Source organism: Macaca fascicularis, chromosome 14 (genome assembly GCF_037993035.2).
Source record: "Macaca fascicularis isolate 582-1 chromosome 14, T2T-MFA8v1.1".
Taxonomy (NCBI): Eukaryota; Metazoa; Chordata; class Mammalia; order Primates; family Cercopithecidae; genus Macaca; species Macaca fascicularis.
This window is the reverse complement of record NC_088388.1, coordinates 14,096,732-14,115,341: the sequence shown is the minus strand read 5'-3', so window position 1 is coordinate 14,115,341 and position 18,610 is coordinate 14,096,732. Positions and strand designations below refer to the sequence as shown.

Here is an 18,610-nt window from a genome sequence, read left to right as displayed (position 1 = left end):
TGAGCCACCGCGCCCGGCCACCTCTTTAGATAAAATTTATTTTTGCTAGATCTGAAAGTACCTCTCTTTCCCCTCTAGAAATGGGGATTTTTGTTCCAAGAGAATACAAATTTGAGTCGTCTAGAACTGCTGAATAACTTAGCTGAGCTGCTGGGCTTGGTTGACTAACAGGTACCTAACTATGTCAATTTCCTGACCTTCAATCCTTCCCAAGACAGCTGAAGCCAGAAAAGAGCTAGGATCTGTTGAAGGGACTGAATACTTTTGTTTTTGAAATGAAAATGACAGTACAAATGTCATCTTGAATATGTGTGATTCTTTTACTATTTTTATTTCTTTCCACCTTGAGTAAGATGCAGCATGCAAATTAAAGATGCAGCATGACTTGGCCTGACCTTTCTCTTTTGTTTTTGAGATGGAGTCTCGCTCTGTCACCCAGGCTGGGATTCAATGGGCACAATCTTGACTCACTGTAACCTCCGCCTCCTGGGTTCAAATGATTCTTCCACTTCAGCCTCCTGAGTAGCTGGGATTACAGGCACCCACGATCATGCCCGGCTAATTTTTGTATTTTTGTAGAGATGGGGTTTCACTATGTTGGCCAGGCTGGTCTTGAACTCCTGACCTCAGGTGATCCACCTGCCTCGGCCTCCCAAAGTACTGGGATTACAGGAGCGAGCCACCATGTCTGGCCACTTGGCCTAATCTTTCATTTCAATAAACCCTAGTAGATTTTTGACTACTCCTGGAAATATAAATCCTAGTTAAAAGATATTTTTGGGCTCTTATAAAAAAGTTTAAAAAATTCTGATGCTTGCCAGGTTGCAGAGAAAAGGGAACAATTACATACTGCTGGTGGGAATGTAAATTAGGTCAGCCATTGTGGAAGGCAGGGTGGCAATTCCTCCAAGAACTTAGAGCTGTCATTCAACCCAGAAATCCCGTTATTGGTTATATGCCCAAAGCAATATGTCATTCTACCATAAAGACACGTGTTTGTCCCAGCACTATTCACAATAGTAAAACCATGGAATCAACCTAAATACCCATCAATGGTAGACTGGGCACAGATAATATGGTACATAGACACCATGGAATTCTATACAGCCACAGAAAAGAATGAGACATGTCCTTTGCAACAACATGAATGGGGCTGGAGGCCATAATCTTATGTGAAGTAATGCAGGAACAAAAAACCTAATACTGCATATTCTCACTTATAAGTAGGAGCCAAACCTTGAGTACACGTGGACACAAATAAGGGAACAACAGACACTAGAGCCTACTTGAGAGATGGAGGGTGGGAGGAGGGAGAGGGTAGAAAACCACCCATCAGTTACTATGCTAATTACCTGGGTGACTAATCTGTACACCAAGCCCCGTGACACGCAGTTTACCTATATAACAAACCTGTCCATGTACCCTGAACCTAAGATTTAACAAGAGCCATCTGCTGCCCTCATTGCAATAGGATCCATGCATTTATTTAACAATCACTACAGTAATGAGGCAGGTAACTCATTAACTCAACCTGAAAAGTCTCAGTGGTGAATTCAATTGACCAAAATCTCTACATGTTAGAATGAGGTTTTGATCCAGATGCTTTTGGTTTTAGACCTTAATTTTTGACATTTAATGTCTGATACTTAGAAAAAATCTTAAGTTTTTAAAATTAACTTTTAATGTAAGTATTCACTAATTCCAAGCATAATGATTTCAGGAATATACAGTGTATCAAAGGGAGATATGATGGATAATTCTTATTTTTGATAAGGATTTGTACAGCTGTGAAGCTGAAGAAACAATGTCTGTGGGTTAAAGAATCTTATTAATTTCCTGGAGGCATAGCAGTAAGAGGCTGACCAGTCCGAAAGTTGGTGAAAATTGTTTTTGACTTGAAAGGTTAGAGTCAAGGGTCAAGAGAAGTGGTATAATTGACGATATATTTTGCAGGATATTAAAACATACAAATGGTTTGGACATAGAGTGTGAGAAACGCACTGGAATCAAGCATTTCTCCTGTGATTGGGGGCTATGAGTGGGTGACTTGTGGTGCTACTTAGATGGGAAAGATTTCTTTGGGTGTCAACACTTAATGTTTGTACAGGCTTAAAAATTGAGCATCTTTCAAGCTTAGCAGTTTTCCTGGTTTTCTCTCTTTCTACCTTGCATTCTTCATCAGTATTCAGATGGGATTTTTGCTAATCACTCCAAAAAAGGTTGGGCTCAACCTTAATGTGGTTAGGGGAGTTAGCAGGTTTTGTCCTCCTTAGTAGTTGTGACAAAATGTAGAATCAAGGCAAACTGAAAGTCAGCGCCCTGGTCAGAGAATGGGACAAAGTGGGGCACAGGTAGGTGTCAGATGGGTGTGATCAGAGATGGCCTCTACGACTGCTGCCACCCGAATAATCCTAACAAAGGCATTTAAGTAATGCAGTCCTCCCATTCCTTTGCTTCTAGCATATATAGTGTAACCCAGATAGCTACAGAGAAAACTGCTGTCATATGTATTGTTTAATTTTGATAAAGCTAATCAATTATTTCCACATATGAGTTCATTATGCTAAGATATACTTTGGGTAATACAAATAATTACACATGTGGTCTCTGCCAAGAATACTTTGAACAAAGTACATAACGGCTTTAAAATTTCCGTATGCACTTGCTTTATTCTGCATGTGTGTTATAGAAAGGTTGTTTTATATTGGGATAAGGTCACAATGGTGGTATAGTTTGAGTTGCCCCAAATCTCACACAAACAGACAGTGCAACTAATATATTGAAAGAAAGCGCACAGACTGTTATCTTTAGAATTTAGTGATCAGGTATCCCTAAAAATTGTAGAACACAATGAATTGAGCCAACCAACTGCCAATATGAGGCCCTCTACAAGGTTTCATGCAAGCTCAGGAATAATTGTTAATGGGATTCTTTTATTCTTATTTTTTTGAATTGGATCAATGAATCCAAATTAGCACATATAACTGCTTTGAGTTTTTTTTTTTAGTAGTAATATCCATCATGCTTGTTGAATTTTTAAACAGTTTAATAATTTGTTAGTTGATTCTCTTTTTTTAAAAAAAAAAAAAATAAGTTGATTATATCAGCTGAAACTAATATTGATATTAACTATTTCAGGCCAGGCACAGTGGCTCACACCTGTAATTCTAGCACTTTGGGAGGCCAAGGCAGGTGGATTGCTTGAACCCAGGAGTTTGAGACCAGCGTGGGTAACATGGCAAAACCCCGTGTCTACAAAAATTAGCCAGGCATGGTGGTGGGTGCCTGTAGTCCCAGCTACTCAGGAGGCTGAGGTAGGAGGATCATCTGAGCCCAGGAGGTCGAGACTGCAGTGAGCCGTGATCGTGCTACCGCACTCCAACCTGGGTGACAGAGTGAGATCCTGTCTCAAACAAACAAAAAGTAACTATTTCAAATATATAAACTTTTTGTCTCTTGTTGGAATGCAATAAATTTTTTTTTTCTGCGATAGCAAAGTTATAGGCCTTGTTTTGTGCCTAGTTTTAATTGAAATAATTATTCTCAGTATGATGTATCTCTGGGTATATTCTTGATATACTAATTCTTCTGGCCAAATTTTTAAAAATCTTGCTTCTGCAATAGCATCCTTTCTCAGTGATCACTGTTTGTCTTTAGGAGATCCTCCCTGGTTGAAATTTCTCTTTTCCAGTTTATTGGGGTTTCTAGGGATTGAACATTGAACTGCTCACCCCATCTATACATATCACTCCCTTGGAGAGTTTATTCAATCTCATTGTTTTAATTAACATCTGTATGCTGATGGCTTCAAGTTATATCTCTATCCTGGACTTTACCCCTGAAAGGTAGACTCAGTTATTCATTTTCCTCTACAACATATTAACGTGGCTGTTCAAAACAGTGTTTAACCAAAGTATGTATAACATGGACACTCCTATATTCCTTTCCCACTCCAAACCTCCACCTTTAGCCTTCCCTATGGGAATGTCACAAAGATATTCTGTCCTTCCCTGTGGGAATGTCACAAAGATATTCTGTCCTACGTATTTCTCTTAAAAAGTTAGTCTTGCCTTTTACATATCTAAATAAGATCTATGTAACATAATAATAGATCTACGTAACATAAAATTTACCATCTTAACCATTTTAAGTGTACAATTCAGTAGTGTTTAGTACATTTACATTGGCATGTAACAGAACTCTTCATCTGTACATTGTGAACAGAACTCTTCATTTACAACTCTTTACAGTTGTAAAACTGTAACTCTATAGCTGTTAAACAACTTTGCAGCCACAATGTGATAATGCTGACTGCTCAGACTTTTAATTTTTTTAAATTTTTGTGAGTACATAGTGGGTGTATATATTTATGGGGTCCCTGAGATATTTTGATACAGGCATGCAGTGCATAATAGTTGCACCATGGAGAATGGGATATCCATCTCCTCAAGCATGTATCCTTTGCAGTATGAAGAATCTGATTATACTCTTCATTATTTTAAAATGTACAATTAAGTTATTACTGACTATAGACACCCTGTTGTGCTATTAAATAGTAAGTCTTATTCATTCTATTTTTTTTGTACCTGATAACCATCCCCATCGCCCCCCTACTACCTTTCCCAGCTTCTGGTAACCATCCTTTTACTCTCTATGTCCATGAGTTCAATTGTTTTGATTTTTAGATCCCACAAATAAGTGAGACCATGTGATGTTTGTCTTTCTATGCATGGCTTATTTCACTTCGCATAATGGCCTCTAGCTCCATCCCCGTTGCTGCAAATGACAGGATCTCATTACTTTTTATGGCTGAATAGTACTCCGTGTGTATAAGTACCACATTTTCTTTTTTTTTTATTTTTATTTTTATTTTATTTATTTATTTATTTTTTTTGAGACGGAGTCTCGCTCTGTCGCCCGGGCTGGAGTGCAGTGGCCGGATGTCGGCTCACTGCAAGCTCCGCCTCCCGGGTTTACGCCATTCTCCTGCCTCAGCCTCCCGAGTAGCTGGGACTACAGGCGCCCGCCACCTCGCCTGGCTATTTTTTTTTTTTTGTATTTTTTAGTAGAGACGGGGTTTCACCGTGTTAGCCGGGATCGTCTCTCGATCTCCTGACCTCGTGATCCGCCCGTCTCGGCCTCCCAAAGTGCTGGGATTACAGGCTTGAGCCACCGCGCCCGGCCCCACATTTTCTTTATCCATTCATCTGATGATGGACACTTAGGTTGCTTCCAAATCTTAGCTATTGTTAACAGTTCTGCAACAAACATGCCAGTGTAGATATCTCTTCAAAATACTGATTTCCTTTTTTTTGGGTATATATGCTGCTCAGAATTTTTGATGTCAGGACTTCCTTTAGACTATTAAAAATATTGAATTACGAAGAGCTTTTATTTATATGGCTTTTATCCTTCCAAATTACCACATTAGAAATTAAAAGTGAGATGAGATCACTTGGACACAGGAAGGGGAACATCACACACTGGGTCCTATTGTGGGGAGGGGGGATGGGGGAGGGATAGCATTAGGAGATATACCTAATGTAAATGACGAGTTAATGGGCGCAGCACACCAACATGGCTCATATATACATATGTAACAAACCTGCACATTGTGCACATGTACCCTAGAACCTAAAGTATAAAAAAAAAATTAAAAGTGAGTTAAAAATATTTATTAAGTAATTAAAAATAACTAATAAACCCAACAGGTGTTAACATAAAATAGTGAACATTTAGTGAAAAATTACTGGTTTCCAAAAAAAGAGTGACATTGTTTTATATTCGCATTTTTGCAAGTCTCTTGTCTGGCTGACTAGAAGACAATTGAATTATCATATCTGCTTCTGCATTCAGTCTTTGTAATACGTCGCTTTGGTTAATGTACATAAAGAAAGCCCTGCCTCACACAGATACGCGGCTGGAAGAAAGAAGAGTATTTTAAAAGCCTTTTCAGATAATTGTGGCTATTTTTTTTTTTTTTTTTGATACTGCACCGAAACTTGCCAAGAGGCAGTCTCCTCGAGGTTTGTTGCAACATGGGATCTGAAAATATATCAATAAACTCTTCATACTTACTCCCATTAAAATCCACTGGTCCCTGTTGTGTTTTGCCCTGAATGTTTCTGTAACATCATGTGCAGATAATTTGGAAAGTTTTAGTTCAGAGTTATGCAGATGTTTTAAATGATGACATTTTATTATGCAATACAAGAAATCATAGTTAAGATACCACCACTGAGCTTCCAAGCTCATAGTAGAGAACACAACTTTTTCAAAATTCAAATTTTTCCTTTAAGCTTGAATTTCATCACTGGGTTTAAGTGTTGTTAGTTGTTTTCTTTGAAGTGACAAGCTTACATCATTCCATTTCAAAAAATGTCAAATACCCACAGGCAAATAATCGTCGTTTGTTTGATAATCAGTCTTTAAGTAAAGATGGTGTTCTGGGTTACAAGTGGCTAGTTCAGCTCACAGCTCCAATAACTGCACAGTTTCCTTGAGACACTCTTCATACTTTGATATGCAGCAGAAGTGTATTATGCATACTTTCTATTTTATCACTGTGAATACTAAAAAGGTGTGCATTCAAGGGTTGGCGTTTAATAAAACAAATACTTTTTACTGCTTCAAGACTTAAGTGAAACTGGCTTTTCCCCTTTACTGTGAGTGTGTGAAGACTACAATGATGACTAACAAACTAACACATTGTGCCACTTGATTGCTGCTCAAGAGGCAGCAGCGTCTCCCACCACTTTTTTTTTGCACACCTGTGCGAATGTCAACATTGTGGAAAAGAAAATGTGTCATTGTTATTGTGAAAATAGATTTGACCCCATGGACCCCTCCATCATCTCAGGTCCAATTATTGAGAACCACTGTAGTAGAAGAATGTCCTTATTTATTGGATAATATACTTCAAAATATTTAGGGTCAAGGGAGCATCTTATCAGTAACCTACTCTCAAAAGGTTTTTTTTTTTTTTAATCTCAGGAAAAATAAAGTTTTTTGTACTATAGTTGCAACATTTCCCTAAGTTATCAATTGTTTTAAAATATTTGTTTTATCTCTGCTTTATCTCCATCTATTTTACATTAAAGTTATATTTAAACTCCATTGCTCTTTCATGGTAAAATTCTGTATTAAAATTGGAATTTTTGGAAAATGAACTTTGTTCATTCTGCGGCTTTGAGTAATCCTTGAAACATTGCATAAAATCCTGTTACTAACTGTGCTTCAAGACAGGAAATCGTCATATATTAGATATTTTTTGTACACTATTAACTTGAGTAAGACTGTTAACATTTGCTATGTCTTATTCAGAATAAATTTAGAGAGAATGTATCTCCTTTTTACAGAGTATGAATAGGAGCCTTAACTTGTTTAACTAACTTTCTCAAACTTAAATACAAGAAACTGGCCAATGATTCCTTTTGAAACAATATTAGATGCTTTACGTAGGCAAGATTTAAAAGCTGCATATGAAATTAATAAATTTTAGGCCCTGAAAATGTTCACAACATCAGAAAAATGTTTAAAAAAACAAAAGATGAAAAAATAATATGTAGACTTACCCTTCTCTTTCTCTAATACTCTTTCCCCATTGGTGGTTGGCGACTGGGTACTCCAGGCTTTCCTGAGGCAGAGCACTGTGTGGGTCACAGCTCTGGGGATCTCACTGTCAAGAAGAGAATGTCATGTCAGAAATGGAAATCCTTCTTAAATACATAGGGAAGCTCTGCGTATGTAGTAATTTGACAGCAGATTGTAAGATTGAAAATATAATTCAGATATGACTAAAAACAATAATAGGCATTTAATTCAGCCTCTTTGAATTTTATTTACTGTTAGCCTTTGATTTTCAAGTATCCTTAAAACCACGCAGTCACGTTCAGGCCATGACTAACATTTTTAAAAAATACAATAAAAATCTATGGCTGGAACTTTTATTCTCCTTGAGTATTGAAATGAATTATACATATAAACTTCTTATACCGATAAAGTTATGTATGTATATCTATGCATATAAAATATTCTCTTGTCTCAGGTTTGAAATGACTAAAGTTACTAACACATTAATTTAGAAAGAACACAGATGGATTTGTCAACTTTCCTAACACCAATAGACCTGGCTTTCCTTTGGGTGCCTGTCTCTTCCTAGGGATTTATGTTCCTGGTCAAGTCACTTTCTCATTTCTGCTTTGCTTCTTCCAGCCAAACCCATAGAAATGAAGGAAATAGTCTTTTGATTTCAAGTATGAAAGATCTAGGCTGTTCTCATATTAGATGGAAACTTACAACACCTGAACGTTAGCTAGTAAGAACAGTTTCCTGTAATTTAGTATTTACTGGAAGCATTGTGTGCCATGCCATCCTCCTGATGTTTGTAACAGGCCTTGTACAGACTGTTATCAAATAACACTTTTTTCTTGATACGTCCCTTTGAGCTTCAGTGTTTGGATAATCAAGAGAGTCTCAGCCTTTAGGTAGTTGACCCTGTGATAAGTGCATCCTGTGAACTACCCAAATAAGGAGGAAAACGAAGGCAGCTGAGCCATGGGATGCCATATAAAAATCACTTAAACCAGTCGCCACTTCTTGTTTCCCGAGTCGTCCTGTGCTGGAGGTCTGCCCAGATGGTCTCCATGGCTCTAGAAGTCTTGATGCTCCTTGCTCTCTTGATCTGGACTGGTGCTGAGAACCTCCATGGTAAATAACAAGTTTTAGAGAATGCTTCCTTGAAGGAGTTAATCATAATGATCGCTTTCCATGCAGGCGTTTTACTCCCTGAAGAAATCCGATCTTACTCTAACTGGCTAGAAGAAGAAATGCTTTCAGGCCAGGTAGACTTGTGTCAATATACGGAGGATACGTTTTCTCTTTTTGCCTCAGTGTCCCGGTTCTCAGACTTTTATTTGTCTCTCTCTGTTTTGGTCTTCTATCTTGAGACTCATTTGCAGAGGTTCTTCAGGAATAGTCCTTGGCTCTCTTTCAGTCTAATGTTTCAAACCCACTGCGAATTACTGGTGCTTGATTGTATCATATTGTAAGGTACTCAGTTGCCTCTTAGCTGATCTTCCTGCTTCCAGACTCATGTTTTTGCTTGATGCTGATATTATTGCTGTTTTGTTCCCTTAAAAAGACTGCTCTGAACTTCACTCATGTTAAACTCATCAACGGTTCTGCAAAGTTAATAGAAGAAAGCTAAGTCAGCGAGTTGCTGCCTACAAGTTGATTCCAATGTATCTTTTCTGTTTTGCCTGGAATCCAAATGCTTGCCAGCTCCAAGGCCTGACTAAATGTAATCTGTAAAGTAGCATTTCAATATTACTTTTTATGTTCTTTACGGTCTCTTTTTGCAGACATCTCTCTTTTTTTTAAATTTGAAACGGAATTTTTCTTTGAAACTGATATGTCAATTTCTTACCCATTTGGCGTGTAACACCTTTGGAAGCGAAGACCACATATAGCTTCTGATGTTTTTCCATTTTACCTAAGATGAATTTTAAGAATGCCTAGATCAGTGCAGCTTACCACGTAACAGTTAATTATTGAAAGGAACAGCACATGGAGAGAAAGAGCGACCATGAATTCTGGCTATCTAGGGTGGGTAGGGTGTTTAGTACCTGTCTTTCATGAAGCCTGAGCAAAGGAAGATTCTGCTGCAGTGAAAGTATCTATGTGTGTTTCTCAGGCTTTTCTCAGCTATTTGAGAGAATGTCAAACTAAAACTTGAGTTTCTGGCCAGGCACGGTGGCTCACACCTGTAATCCTAGCACTTTGGGAAGCCTGGACGGGTGCATCACCAGAGGTCAGGAGTTTGAGACCAGCCTGGCCAACATAGTGAAATCCTGTCTCTACTAAAAATACAGAAAGTAGCCTGGTGTGGTGGTGGGCATCTGTAATCCCAGCTACTTGGGAGGCTCAGGCAGGAGAATCACTTGAACCCAGGAGGCAGAGCTTGCAGTGAGCTGAGATCACACCGCTGCACTCCAGCCTGGGTGACAGAGTGAGACTCCTTCTCAAAAAAAAAAAAAAAAACAAACTCCATCTAAAAAACAAACAGGCCAGGCACAGTGGCTCACGCCTGTAATCCCAGCAGTTTGGGAGGCCGAGGTGGGTGGATCACGAGGTCAGGAGATCGAGACCATCCTGGCTAACACGGTGAAACCCCGTCTCTACTAAAAATACAAAACAAAAACAAAAACAAAAACAGGCGTGGCGGCAGGAGTCCCAGCTACTCGGGAGGCTGAGGCAGGAAAATGGCGTGAACCCGGGAGGCGGAGCTTGCAGTGAGCCGAGATCACACCACTGCACTCCAGCCTGGGCGACAGAGTGAGACTCCATCTCAAAAAAAAAAAAAAAAAAAAAAAAAAAAAAAAAAACCCCAAACTCGACTTTCTAAGGTTAGTGTGAAAAAAATGCAGTGAAATCATAAGTACGGGCTTTCTGTGTCCATGTCCACTTATCCTTTCCATCCGTCTTTAATCTTAGCTGCTGGAATTTATTTTCCTTTAGGAAGGACCTTCCTGATCATCTTTCCTAGGTGATGTGAGAACAGTATTTCAAACACATAGAGAATCGTGATTTAAAGGTTATGAGGCAAGAACACTTGCCTCCTCTACTCCTTTTCTGAAATGTGCATTGTCTTACCTTGATTTCTCTCTAAAGGTGGGACTTCCAAGCCCCAGTGGTGGTAGAGTCCTCTGTGGCCACTTGCTCATTAATAATATAAATATGTACTTCTTAATGCTGAAAAGACTCAGTTCCTCCAAATGAATCTATTGCAAATAATGATTATTATTGACTTACTGACGATTTAATATAGAGGATAAAGATGGCTTTTACAACAAAACTTGCATGGAGCTAACATCCCAGATAAAGGGCTTTCTCTTTTTCCTTTTATGGCTGAGATTGTTTCTGGTACTGGCTGCTCTAGACATGAATTCTGCTGTTCTGGAACCACCCTTTCTCCTCTTTCTCTTTCCAAAAAGTATACTGGGATGCTATCGCTTTTATTCTAATACACTGCAATTCACTTCTGCCCCCTATGTTTTGTCCTAAATAGATCACCCTCTATGGAATATAACTTATTTAGGAGAAATTAAGGGGCTATACAGTTATGCTCTTTTTTTTTTTTTTTCCTTTGGAGTCTTGCTCTGTCACCCAGGCCTGGAGTGCAATGGTGAGATCTCAGCTCACTGCAAGCTCCGCCTCCTGGGTTCATGCCGTTCTCCTGCCTCAGCCTCCCAAGTAGCTGGGACTACAGGTGCCCGCCACCACACCCGACTAATTTTTTTGTATTTTTAGTAGAGACGGGGTATTACCGTGTTAGCCAGAATGGATCTCGTGATCTGCCCACCTCCGCCTCCCAAAGTGCTGGGATTACAGGCATGAGCCACTGTGCCCGGCCCAGTTATGCTTTTTCTTACTCTTGCATGTTGATCTTCCCACCTCCCCCATGAAATTACTGAAATCTAGTTACTTGGGGACATAATTAGATATTTTGGAAAATAATCTTAATAATGTTTATAAGAAAACCTTTAAGCCATGGTTACCCTTGCCAGAGAAATAAATGCCTTTTATTTATCAGAAAGGACAGAATTGACTATTCTTTGAACACTTTCTTAAGATAGACATACTTCTGATGCTTTTCATATGGTTCTTTCCACAGTGAAAATAAATTGCTCTCTGGACTGGTTGATGGTCTCAGTTATCCCACTTGCAGAAAGCAGAAATCTGTATATATTTGCGGATGAATTACATCTGGGAATGGGCTGCCCTGCAAATTGGATACATACATATGTATATGAGTTTATATATCTTGTTCATGATTGTGGCATCAGGACAAGGGTGAGAACAGTGATTGTTTGTAAAAATAGTAAATGTTTTGTCAGACTTTCATGCCTAATATTAAAATTGTCTTTTAAAAATCTAATCCTTGCTTCTCGTTGTAGTAATTTATGGGCAGAGGACAACGGAATTTCTCATTATTTCTCACTGAATATTGGGTCATTCTGTGTGCACAGGACCTTAGATCACAGATTTATAGACTGGCTAGTGAACTGATTCTAAGTTGCCTTTAGGCTACTACTACATTTTACTAAATATTAGCAGACTGCTTTAAATTTTATTTAATTCTTCTAATGTGGGAGGTCACCAATCTTGGGAAGCTCTATCATGTCCAATGTTAGGTAATTTGAAATCTCTCCATGTTCCATGAGGATTTGTGTCAACATATATGTGGATTTTCATTGAAATGAAATCTCTCGTTTGTTCTTCAGCTAGGCACAAATCCTAAACTGCGTTGTTATCCTGGGATATTATCTTCTTATAGATTCCCAAATTTAAACAATTTATATTCACACTACACAAATATTTTGGGCCAGTGACCAATGATAATGATCATTTTTGAATAAGGTATTTTATTTTAGAAATTAGGAACTCGGAGCTTCAGAAGGTGCTTTACCAAGTTGTCCTTGTTGGTGGTAGTTTAGATGCCAAACCAGGATGAATACTCTCCAAAACTTGTGCTTTAAACCACTCCGTTATTTGACTTACAAATCACCTTTCTCAAAAGAACTGTTGGAAACCTTTTCATTAATGAATCATAAAGTTGGCTATAAGTGGCAGTTTAAATTTGCTGCAATGAATTAAGACTGTTTTGTCCCCAGGCATTTTAAATTCACTCTTCGGGATAACGGTCCTCTTCTGTCCCAGTGAGTGGTCAGATCTTCATTTATACCTAAGAATGACACTAGCCATTTTTGAGATTGTGAATGTTTTTTACATCCTATTCATGTGTGTGTATTCCTCCTCTGTTACTCCAAATATCTTCCACTGAAATTTTGTGCTCTCCTAGGTCATTTCTGAGGAAACACTCCTTTTTCAAACCGAGCTATACTTTACCCCAAGGAATATAGATCACAACCCCGAGGAAATCCATTTGGAGTGTTCTGCCTCTAGGTAAGTCCAGCAGATCTGATTCCTTTGGAATGTTTTACTTTACCTTTGCTTATGAGAAGCTTCTGCAGAAGCATAGATTTTAGAGAATATAACACGATTCACCCATAATTGTAAACAAAGCCCAAATTAGTATTTACACAAATATTTTAATGAATACTTTAAAATGTTTTCATATTTTAAATGCAATGTTTATTTTAGAATAAAAACATAGAGATTTATAATGGTCCTAACAGACAATCTAGTGTAACTAGGTCATTTTATATATAATAACTACAAAGCAGAGTCATTAAATACTCAGTCACCTTTAGTAAGTGATACAATTAAGCATTGATACTATCTTTCAATGTTTTGTCCTTTATAATATTTTTTTCTGATATATTTTATTGCTCAATTTCATCTTGTAAGAGTAAGTGGCTATAAACGTAAGAAAACCAATCCTTCATTTGATGCTAACTCATGGAGAATTCATGAAGGAAGGGCTTATCAGCCTAATCATTAAATGTACTTTGCTTGCAATTTTGTGGAACTGAGATATTGAATCCTAAGAGCTTCGTGTGAACTTTGAGACTAAGTGGAAAGGTATCCTGATACACTTTTGTTTTTTAACCATGCCATTGAAATATTTATGTTTTATAAATCTGAGTGATGAATCTTGGAAACTATCTCAAACCACAGGACAAATTTTATCCTTGCTTAATATATGGAAATAGTTGACATCACAGTAAGAATTTAGAGCTCAGCCAATGTGCAATGTCTTTTAATGTGATTATAGTACTTTTTTTCAGGGGGAGGCAGAATTTTTTTTTAAGTTTGGTAAAACATACATAATATAAAATACATTTTAAGTGTACAGTTCAGTCCTATTCAGTTCAGAAGATATTTGGAGTAACAGGGGAAGAATACATACACGTAAATAGGATGTAAATGGCATTAAGTCCATTCACATTGTTAATACTTTTACTCGTCCCTTTAACTTATTTTCATAAAGGCTGAGGGGTTTAGTGATATTCTAGAAGAAGTTGAACTCTAAATAGAAACCACCCCTTGAGTCTCTGTCTCTCTCTCTCTCTCTGTCTCTGTCCCTGTCTGTCTCTGTCTCTCTGGTCTGTTCCTGTCTCTCTGGTCTGTCTCTCTGTCTCTCGCTCTCTCTCTCGCTCTGCCTCTGTCTCTCTCACTCTGCCTCTCTCTCTCTCTCTCGCTCTGCCTCTGTCTCTCTCGCTCTGCCTCTCTCTCTCTCTCTCGCTCTGCCTCTCTCTCTCTCTCTCGCTCTGCCTCTCTCTCTCTCTCTCGCTCTGCCTCTGTCTCTCTCTCGCTCTGCCTCTGTCTCTCTCTCGCTCTGCTTCTTTCTCTCTCTCTCTCGCTCTCTCTCTCGCTCTGCCTCTGTCTCTCTCACTCTGCCTCTCTCTCTCTCTGCCTCTGTCTCTCTCGCTCTGCCTCTCTCTCTCTCTCTCGCTCTGCCTCTCTCTCTCTCGCTCTGCCTCTCTCTCTCTTGCTCTGCCTCTGTCTCTCGCTCTGCCTCTGTCTCTCTCGCTCTGCCTCTGTCTCTCTCGTTCTGCCTCTGTCTGTCTGTCTCTCTGCCTGTCTCTGTCTGTCTCTGCCTGTCTCTCTCTCTGCCTGTCTCCCTGCTCTCTCTGTCTCCATCTCTTTGTCTCTGTCTGTCTTTCACACACATACATATGTTTTCAATTCTATAACTACCCAATGCTTGGAGCAACACAGAGTTCTGATCTAATGCCCCAGAACTACTGCCTCTGTAGGCTACCAGAGTAATAATGATAAAGAGATATTCCTATTTTGATAGTAAAATACTATGTTGCTTGAAACCTACTTTCCTTAAAAAAATGAAGACTTGGCCAACAAAGTTGTCTGTTTAGGTTTTGGGTGCGTGAATTTTGATGTTGTAGTCTCTCTCTCTCTCATATTCACTTACTCACTTTGACATATAGAACTTTGCCACCACCACAGTGGGTCAGATTAAGCCTTTGGTGGCTTTTACTTACTGTCCTTAGGATCCATTTGGCTGAGTCTGTTTTGCTGGGTACATTGGCACTCTTCTAATGCAAGCATCACAAGTTATCTAAGACCATTCATCTTTCCACTCCATGTTTGATGCAGAAATCATGGGGAGACTATTTGGAATTAGCTCTTTTGTAAGCCTATCTGCTCAAATCCTATACCAAGAGTCCACCAGGATCTAGAAGGCATAGTATGCTGGCTCTATGCCACACTCGTGAATGACTATTCTGAAAATGATCATGATATTAAACAGCGGTAAAACTGACTTGATCCCAAGTGTGCCAACACTATCTGCTTTCTGTTTCCCTTTTCTTTAGGAAATCAGTGTGGCTTACACCAGTTTCTACTGAGAATGAAATAAAATTGGATCCTAGTCCTTTTATTGCTGACTTTCAGACAACAGCAGAAGAGTTAGGATTATTATCTTCTAGTCAAACTTGCTCTGAACTAAAGGAGAAATGGAAACTTGAAGCTGGTATTATGTATTTTGCAGGAAAACAGTTTTGTTTTTTCATGGCAAAAATATAGTTAGTGTATATCTCTCCTTAAGTCTCTGGTTTCTAAAAACCCTACTTCAGTAAAGGTCCTGATTAGTTGATTAGTGAATGTGTATTTCTAAATATTTGTATTCAGTAGGGGTATGGCTTATTAATTTAACATTATTAGGTAATTCATATTATACATTTAAGTTTTTTTCTGTTCTGTGTAGAAGATTCAGAAATATGTCTTCAATGACAATGACTTGATCTAATTGATATGAACCTCCAGTAAATATGTTCTAATATTTTTCAGGAAGAATAAAGAATAGAGAGAGACCTATAAATGTGCAGGAGGCAAAACTTTGAGCATAGTGTAAAATTTAACATATTAACTCTCATGAAAGGCAAAACCCTTTTATGTGCAGATATTTTAATTCATGTAGACTTTTCCATTAATCAGTAAAGTTGAATCCTAACAATAATGCAATGTGACTACCTATTTAGATTATTCCAGAAGTAAATTCAATTTATTTTCTAGAGCTCAAATAACCACTCCCTTAACTGAAATTTGATGTTAGGTTTTCTTTTCTCCTCAGAATGTTTCTTCCACACTCAAAATGATTGGTTGAGTTGGTTAAGCAAAGAGTTATCCTGCCACCTAAAAGCATTCATTAAATGATTATTTATTAACACTTACTTTATACAGCTTCCTTTCTTTAAACAGGGAGTCTATATGTGTAATATATCCAAAAATACTTCTAATTTTGGTAGATTTCTTATATCAAGGGTGAAAACTGAACTGTGCCGTTGGCTATTCAATAGTTTGTTGAATGTATGTTTTGGATGCTACATCCTCCTGGAAGCAAATTTTACCAAGATATTGGTTATTATTATTTTTAGTTAAAGTGATACTATTCCATTTTGAATAAAATGCCGCCTATAGCTGTTTACTTGTCAAATAAAGAATTTGAACCTGTCATAGTGAACATCTATCTTTGGCAGTTAATATGCAGCTAAGAGGTAATACTTCTATGGGACTTCCTAAGTGTCAGAATATGGTACAAGTACATTGCGATAAATTATTTAATCTTCTTAAAGAGAGAAATATATCACTATTACCCCAGTTTTACAGATAAGCAAACAAACAGAGGTTAAATCATTTGCCTGAGTCATACAACTTGTTGGTGTTGGTTCAAGACTTAAAATCAGGCAATCTGCCTCTAGATCTGTCTCTATACTCTCTCTTTGTACGTTAGCCACTATACTCTACTGCTTGGAATCTTCTTAAGTTGCTGAACTTTAGTTCTCTAGGAAACAATTGCTATTCAAGCAGTTACACAACTCTCAATAAAACTTAAAACTGAGCAATAGTGTTTCTCTTGAACATGGATGTAAAATTATTTTATATAAACCGATTTGAGAGAATATTGGGCAGGTGAATGTTTGCTAAAAACAAAGTAAATTATTGAGTGTGAGATAATACATATGTGTAAGATAAAGAGTGATGATGTGGCTGGATTTTAGAAGGGTGGCTCTAAAACCTCTTCTGTTCATTTTCTTCTCTTTTTTTTTTTTAACAAATTATTTACACATACTTGTATCTATCAGCTGCAATGTGATGTTTCAATACATGTATAAATCACGTAATGAGTACTTAGCATATCTGTCGCCTTAAACATTATTTCTTTTAGTGAGAACATTCAAAAACCTCTCTTCTAGCCATTTTGAAATATATAATACAATTATTTTTAATTTTCATCACCCTACTATGCAATAAAACACCAGAACTTATTCCTCCTAACTCTAGCTTTGTTGACCCATCCCTCAGCATCCTTCAGCATCCCTCCTCCTCCCCTCCCCTCCCCACCCCTCCTCATCTTCTGGTAACCACTATTCTACTTATTTCCACATATGAGTGAGATCATATGGTACTTTAGTCAGAATGGCTACTATCAAAAAAATCAAAAGATAAGTGTTGGCAAGGATGTAGAAAAAAAGGAATCCTTACATACTACTGGTGGGAATGTAAGTTAGTACAACTGCTATGGAAAACTTTATGGAGGTTTCTCAAAAAATTAAAAATAGAACTACAGTATGCTCCGGCAATCCCATTATTGGGTATATATCTAAAGGAAATGAAATCAGTATGTCAAAGAACTATCTGTACTCCCATGTCCACTGCAGCACTCCTCACAATGGCCAAGATATGGAGTCAGCCCCAGCATCCATCAACAAACAAAATGTGGTGTACATACACAAGGAATACTATTCAGCCTTTAAAAAGGATAAAATCCTGCCATTTCATTTTGTAGGCAGTGCTCAGAAAGAGGAAGTAATTTGTCTTAAATTCACATAAACATTTAAGAATTAAGCCAGGCTGGGCGCAGTGGCTCATGCCTGTAATCCCAGCACTTTGGGAGGCCGAGGCAGGTGGATCATGAGGTCAGGAGATCAAGACCATCCTGGCCAACCTGGTGAAACCCCATCTCTACTGAAAACACAAAAATTAGCCAGGCGTTGTGGTGTGCACCGGTAGTCCCAGCTACTTGGGAGGCTGAGGCAGGAGAATTGCTTGAACCCAGGGGTGGAGGTTGCAGTGAGCTGAGATTGTGCTACTGCGCTCCAGCCTGGTGACAGAGTGAGACTCTGTCTCAAAAAATAATAATAAAAATAAAAAATAAAAATAGTTTTTATATATTTATTTTACTTTTTTCCCCCATCCACTTTAATGAGGTACAATCAGATAAATACATTCTGGGGATCTTTTTGTGTACTTGAAGTTTGTTAGGAGACCTTAAATGTTTTCTCCACCACCAAAGGAAAAAAAAAAAATGATTATGTGATCTGATGGGTAGATTAATTATCTGCTTTGTGGTAATGACTTCACAAATACACACATGTCAATCATGTTGCCCATGGTAAGTATATTAAATTTTTATTTGTGACTCTTCCTTTGAAAGTGGTTTCTCAACAATCATCCTCTCTCTAAGGAATTGAAGAAAGACCCCAATCATTTTTATTGCTTATTTTGAACTCATGTGAAGATCTTAGTTACTGAGACCTTTACATGGATTCTGTCATTCGAACTTTCTACCCCAAAGTGGAAACTATGGTCTTCAATTTACAAATGGGAGAACTGCAGTCTTAGA

The 18,610-nt window shown here is 38.0% G+C and overlaps 1 protein-coding gene across 1 annotated transcript; it reads left to right on the top strand.

Moving 5' to 3' along the window:
• Positions 1–8,597: 8,597 nt before the first annotated feature.
• On the top strand, positions 8,598–16,438 carry OOSP2 (oocyte secreted protein 2). Its single transcript, XM_015434662.4, has 4 exons — positions 8,598–8,709; positions 11,675–11,853; positions 12,863–12,966; positions 15,300–16,438. Exons 1-4 carry the CDS (start codon positions 8,637–8,639, stop codon positions 15,508–15,510), a joined length of 567 nt encoding a protein of 188 aa, XP_015290148.3. The 5' UTR covers positions 8,598–8,636; the 3' UTR covers positions 15,511–16,438.
• Positions 16,439–18,610: the final 2,172 nt, after the last annotated feature.